General features: G+C 43.0%; 1 protein-coding gene across 1 annotated transcript in view; it reads right to left on the bottom strand.

The window, feature by feature from the left end:
• MYO16 (myosin XVI) overlaps positions 1–5,492 on the bottom strand; it is a 322,068-nt gene extending 316,576 nt beyond the window's left edge. The window contains exon 1 of the mRNA XM_010831550.1: positions 5,256–5,492. Coding sequence (XP_010829852.1) covers positions 5,256–5,481 — 226 coding nt within the window. The 5' untranslated portion in view covers positions 5,482–5,492. The remainder of the gene's footprint in view (positions 1–5,255) is intronic.
• Between the last annotated feature and the right edge of the window lie 661 nt (positions 5,493–6,153).

The following is a 6,153-nucleotide window of genomic DNA, read 5'->3' on the forward strand; positions in this document are numbered from 1 at the left end:
AAGCTATGGTTTTTCCAGTAGTCATGTATGAACATGAGAGTTGGAACATAAAGAAGGCTGAGCACCAAAGAATTGATGCTTTTGAAGTGTGGTGTTGGAGAAGACTTGAGAGTCCCTTGGACTGCAAGGAGATCCAACCAGTCCATCCTAAAGGAAATCAGTCCTGAATATTCATTGGAAGGACTGATGCTGAAGTTGCACTCCAATACTTTGGCCACCTGATGTGAAGAACTGACTCACTGGAAAAAACCCTGATGCTGGGAAAGACTGAAGGCAGGAGGAGGAGACGAAAGACGATGAGATATTTGGATGGCATCACCGACTCGATGGACATGACCTTGAGCAAGCTCCGGGAGTTGGTGATGGACAGGGAGGCCTGGAGTGCTGCCGTCCATGGGGTCGGAAAGAGTTGGACACGACTGAGCGACTGAACTGAACTGAACTTATAACATAGGGAACTGTATTCAATATCTTATAATAAACCGGAATGGAAAAGAATATATTATATGTGTTATATATAGAGAGAGTTATATACTTACACATATACATATACATGTATACCCTTACAACTGGTACATATAACTCATATATGTACCCTTTGAAGTACACCTGAAACTAACACAACAGTATAAATCAACTATACTTCAATTGCAGAGAAGGCGATGGCACCCCACTCCAGTACTCTTGCCTGGAAAATCCCATGGACGGAGGAGCCTGGTGGGCTACAGTCCATGGGGTCACGAACAGTCGGACACAACTGAGTGGCTTCACTTTCACTTTTCACTTTCATTCATTGGAGAAGGAAATGGCAACCCACTCCAGTGTTCTTGCCTGGAGAATCCCAGGGACGGGGGAACCTGGTGGGCTGCCATCTATGGGGTCGCACAGAGTCGGCCACAACTGAAGCGACTTAGCAGCAGCAGCAGCAGCATACTTCAATTGATCAAAAAAAAAAAAATCTCTAAAGAGCTCTCCATATTCTCCGGGCCCATTTCTGTTTTCCCACTCTGTTAGAACTCATACATTTAAGATTTCTGCTTCTTACAATTAGCCAAACCAATCATCTCCATATTCCTAAGCTTGATGGTCAAGACCCAACTTTTATCCCACTGGACTGAGCAGAAGAACTGGGAATAGTTGATTACTCGTCCCTCCTTGAAAATTTCTCATTATTTAACTCCAAGAAAGGCACCTTCACCTCATTTTTCTCCTTTCTTCTGGGGATTTTACCTCACTTCTCACTCAACTTTTAATGCTGGAATTCCTTGAGACCCAGTCCTTGTACCCCTACAATTTAAACTCATTCCCTAAGTGATACTATAATATAATTGGGCTTTCAATACCACCTATATGTTCATCTATCTCAAGTTTACATCTCCAGCCAGTGCAACACCCCCTCTTATTCTGACTTTTTAGAGGCACCCCTGGAGAAGGCAATGGCACCCCACTCCAGTACTCTCGCCTGGAAAATCCCATGGACGGAGGAGCCTGGTGGGCTACAGTCCATGGGGTCGCGAACAGTCGGACACAACTGAGTGGCTTCCCTTTCACTTTTCACTTTCATGCATTGGAGAAGGAAATGGCAACCCGCTCCAGTGTTCTTGCCTGGGGAATCCCGGGGATGGGGGAGCGTGGTGGGCTGCCGTCTATGGGGTCACACAGAGTTGGACATGACTGAAGTGACTTAGCAGCAGCAGAGGCACCCCTAACTCAGTTAATAGCATTTCATTTTTCTGATTGTTCAGGGCAGAACAAACTTGAGGTCATCCTTGAGCTTCTCAGTCCCCATGGCAGGTAGAATTTTGCTTCCATGAATTGCACCTTCTGATGTTATGCATGTGAATATGTTACATGATCTGAAGACAGAGAATTAAGAGTGATAATGAGCTGACCTTAAAATAGGGCCATTTCTCTGAATTCTATTATACAGACGAGCCCAATGCAATCACAGTGCCCCTAAAAGAAGAAGAGGAGGGCAAAACATCTGGTCAGAGAGATGTGAGCAAGGACAGAAAAGAAACAAGAGGAATTCAAAGCTTGAGAGGCAGGTTCAACCTACCGCTGCTGATTCTTACAATGGAGGAGGAGGCTAAGATTTCATGGATGCAGATGGCTTCCAGAAACTGAAAAAGTTCTGCAAGCAGACTACCCGATAGAAACTCCCAGAAGGGAGCAGCCCTGATGATAACCTTGATGTCAGCCCACTGGGACCCACACCAGACATCTGTCCTATGGAACCATATGATAATTACTGAGATTATTTTCAGCTGCTAAATTTGCAACAACTTGTTATGGCAGCAATGGAAAATTATTATATTCCCCATCACCGGTTCATCAGCATTTCCTGTCAGCTCTATTCTAAAAATGTATCCCCAAATTGACTACTTCTCACCACATCCTTGTTCCATTTTGGTCCAAGCCCCCATCATCTCTCGCTGAGTTTATCAATAGAGCCTCCCAACCAATTTCCCTGCTTTTACCCTGGAAATCCTTCCATGAGTTCAAAATGCAGCAGCCAAGCCAGTTCTGATAACTCACAAGGGACAGCTGATCTCTCTTCTGCTCAGATTCTCCAACAGCTTCAGCAGGCACTGGACGCAGCAGCCAGAGGCCATTCCACGACCCTCCAAGTCCCCAGGGGATCTGGCTCCTCTCCTTCTGTGTCCCCACTTATTCATCTGCTCCCACCACCCTGGCTCCTTTATCAGGCTGGGATGCTCCCTGCCTCTGTACGCACCTGACATGGCCCTTCCCTCATATACCTTCAGGAGGCAACTGTAGACTCCTCAGCGTTTATCACCATCTGATACTACACGGGGCTTCCAGGTGATGCTAGTGGCAAAGAGCCCACCTGCCAACGCAGAAGCCGAAGAAGATGCGGGTTCAATCCCTGGGTCAGGAGGACCTCCTGGAGGAGGGCATGGCAACCCACTCCAGTATTCCTGCCTGGAGAATCCCCATGGACAGAGGAGCCTGGTGGGCTGCAGTTCATAGGGTCACAAAGATTTGGACTCGATTGAAGCGACTTGGCATGGACTACTCCTTTCAGACAGAGCTCCGTGTGTGGGACTCTCCATTCTCCGCAGCCGTTCACCTGCAATGCTGCTCAAGGGGAGTGATTTATTCTTTTCCTTCCTTCAAGTATCTAAGCTTTAATCAACCATCAAAACCAGAGTCACTCAAAAAAATCACAGCCTCCAGGAATCTTTTCCCACTCTGCCACCTCCATCAGACTTCGTTTTCAGTCACTGTTTTCTATTTTACCGATTTTTTTCTCTCTTTTTCTACTTAGACTGGAGTTTTTCTGAAGATAGGATTCATCTCTCTCCCTGCTTTTTGATTACCCATGTGGCAGCACAGTTCCATGCCTATAGCAACTCTTTAAACATATTAATTCAGATTTTATGGTTCCAATGTTTTCACAAATTATAGTACCTAACATAATATATTAGAGCTTCCTCTTGTTCTCTGGGTTTATTATGCTACGCTTAATTTCTTGTCAACAGTAACTTAGGTATTAATTTTTTCCTGTAACTGTTTTATACAGAGGGCTTCCCTGGTAGCTCAGTAGTATAGAACTCAAAGACCAAGGAAGAGATGCAAGTTTGATCCCTGGGTCAGGAAGATATCCTGGAAAAGGAAATGGCAACCCACTCCAGTATTCTTGCTGATAAAATCCTATGGACAGAGGAGCCTACAGTTCATGGGGTCGCAAGAGATATGCCTTAGCAATTAAATAACTTTACACAGAAGGCTTTATAACTTTGTAAATATTTTCTTGCTGTTTCTTTACTTTTAAATCAACATAGGGCTTAAATCCACCTGCATTCCAATTTAGGAATTCTCCGCCAACACCTGCTGGGTAACTTGGAAAAATCGCTCACTCTTTCCCTTCACACCCATGGAGGGTACTGGGAGGGGTAGGTGGGTATGCTGAAAAAGACAGTCCCTTGTCCCCTGATGTACATACAGCTTCACAGAGGAGACGGCCATTCAAAGAAGAGCTTCACATGAGCAGAGAATAATAAAATGGGAGGTGAAAGTGGTCTGGGACAGCCTTCTGTAAGATTTGACACGTTGACTGACTCTCAGCTCCTTCATGTGTAAAATAAGAGATTAGACTAGGTGATTTCTTAGGTCCTTCCCAGCTAGGAGATTCTTTGTCACTTATTCTATATCACCAAAAAAAAAAACAAAAAACACCCAAAATCTCATAACTTCTAGTTTGACTATCAAGCCCACACAAAACCATGAAAAGAACTGCTTAGTCTTCTTATTACTGCTGTTATTGTACAGAATGAACTGACAGTCTTCTAAGATCCACCATTCCTCTTTGAAAGCTTTGGAGCCAAGAATATTACTAATTTCTCCAGACTGGACAGGTTAGAATTATAAAAAGCTCAAGGGACAGTTCTTCCACCAAATGAGTTACACTCTCCCTGCCCCCTACGGCCTCCCACCCACAAAAAAAAAAAAGAAAAAAGAAAACTTGTTTTCCAGAGATTTTTATTTTTAAATGTAATTAATGGGTCATGGGTATCTACTCTTTGTATGTGTATGCCTGCTTTAGATTAATTCAGCCAGTAATTTTAGAGACAATCAAGACAAATTAACTTATATTTGATTCTTTGAAGCCTTCTACATTTAAACCTAAAGTTGGAGAGTTTCTCTCACACTGGAACTTTGGAAAGTAGGTTGTAAATCAAACAAAAACATCATATAAAAGAATACACAAAAATTGAGAAACATTATAGTATTGTAAGGGCAACCAAAATTTTAAGTGTGTATTCTTAATAAGATGTGATACTAAAAGTCAACCAACTTTAAAGGATAAGCCAATTGATTATTCTATCCTGTGAGTTTTGGAGGTAAGTGACTTCACTACTCTATCTATCCAGCTATAAGATAATAATAAATTTTGTAACACAATCTCATTAGAAACAGGAGCAATTTCATTGGGAAAAATTTTCATAACAATCTGAAAAATTTGCAAGGAAATCACTTGATTTCCATGTAGGTAATTTTAAAAACTATACATATAACAATTTTACAAAAATTTTGCCTTTTTTCCTCTTTACCAAGAGACTTGGGACCTTTACCTATATTCACTGAAGAAAGCTATTTTTTCCTTGAATATTTCATATAGTTAAAAGAAAACCTCTCATATTTAAAAGCAATTCTATCTTGCACTTCTCCACCAAAAAACAACAAAAAATATGAAACACCACATCAGAAAATGATTGTCTCGTCATTACCTTCCTTGTCATCATGGTGGATAATGGCATCCTGTATCATGTCAGCAAGATTAAAGTGAACCTTCTGGTTCTTCCCATGCTTCAGCTTCTTCAGGAGCCCCTCCTGCTTTTGAAAAGCTTTCTCTCGCTCATAGTACGCTTTGACTTGCTCACAGCGCATGCGTTTCACCAGCCGCTGCCGTTGGCCCAGGGGGAGGGACTCCAGCAAGCACTGGTCAATTTCCATTTCATGGGATCGGAAAACGTTACATAGCTGGAAGCAACCTGAAAGAAACAGTGCGAAAGTCAGCAGACCTATCGCTGCAGCCAAGACGGCAGCACTGCGAGCATCGCCCATCTTTCAAGCTGGAAACCCATTCAGGCCTATCTGTGTTCAGCAACTAATACAAACCCTTTCAGAGATTCCTGGAAAAGCAAAGCGAGTGGACGTCTTACTCAAGACTGCAAGAGGGACTTCCCTGGGGGTCCAGTGGTTAGGACTCCGTGCTTCCACTGCATGGGGCATGGGTTGATCCCTGGAACTAAGATTCCACATGCTGTGGGTCATGGCCAAAAATAAACAAAAGTAAAAATTGATGCAAAAAATTCATGATGAACAAAAAAATCAAAGCTAAAAACAAGACTGCATAGTAGTAAAATAGATGACATAATGAGATATCAGTTCAGTTCAGTTGCTCAGTCATGTCCAACTCTTTGCGACCCCATGGACTGCAGCACACCAGGCCTCCCTGTCCATCACCAACTCCTGGAGTTTACCCAAACTTAGGTCCATTAAGCCGGTGATGCCATCCAACCATCTCATCCTCTGTTGTCCCCTTCTCCTCCTGCCCTCAGTTTTTCCCAGCATCAGGGTCTTTTCAAATGAGATACAGATATGTAGTTTTGCTCAACATAATTA

Source organism: Bison bison, unplaced genomic scaffold (genome assembly GCF_000754665.1).
Source record: "Bison bison bison isolate TAMUID 2011002044 unplaced genomic scaffold, Bison_UMD1.0 scf7180017864527, whole genome shotgun sequence".
Classification (NCBI taxonomy): domain Eukaryota; kingdom Metazoa; phylum Chordata; class Mammalia; order Artiodactyla; family Bovidae; genus Bison; species Bison bison.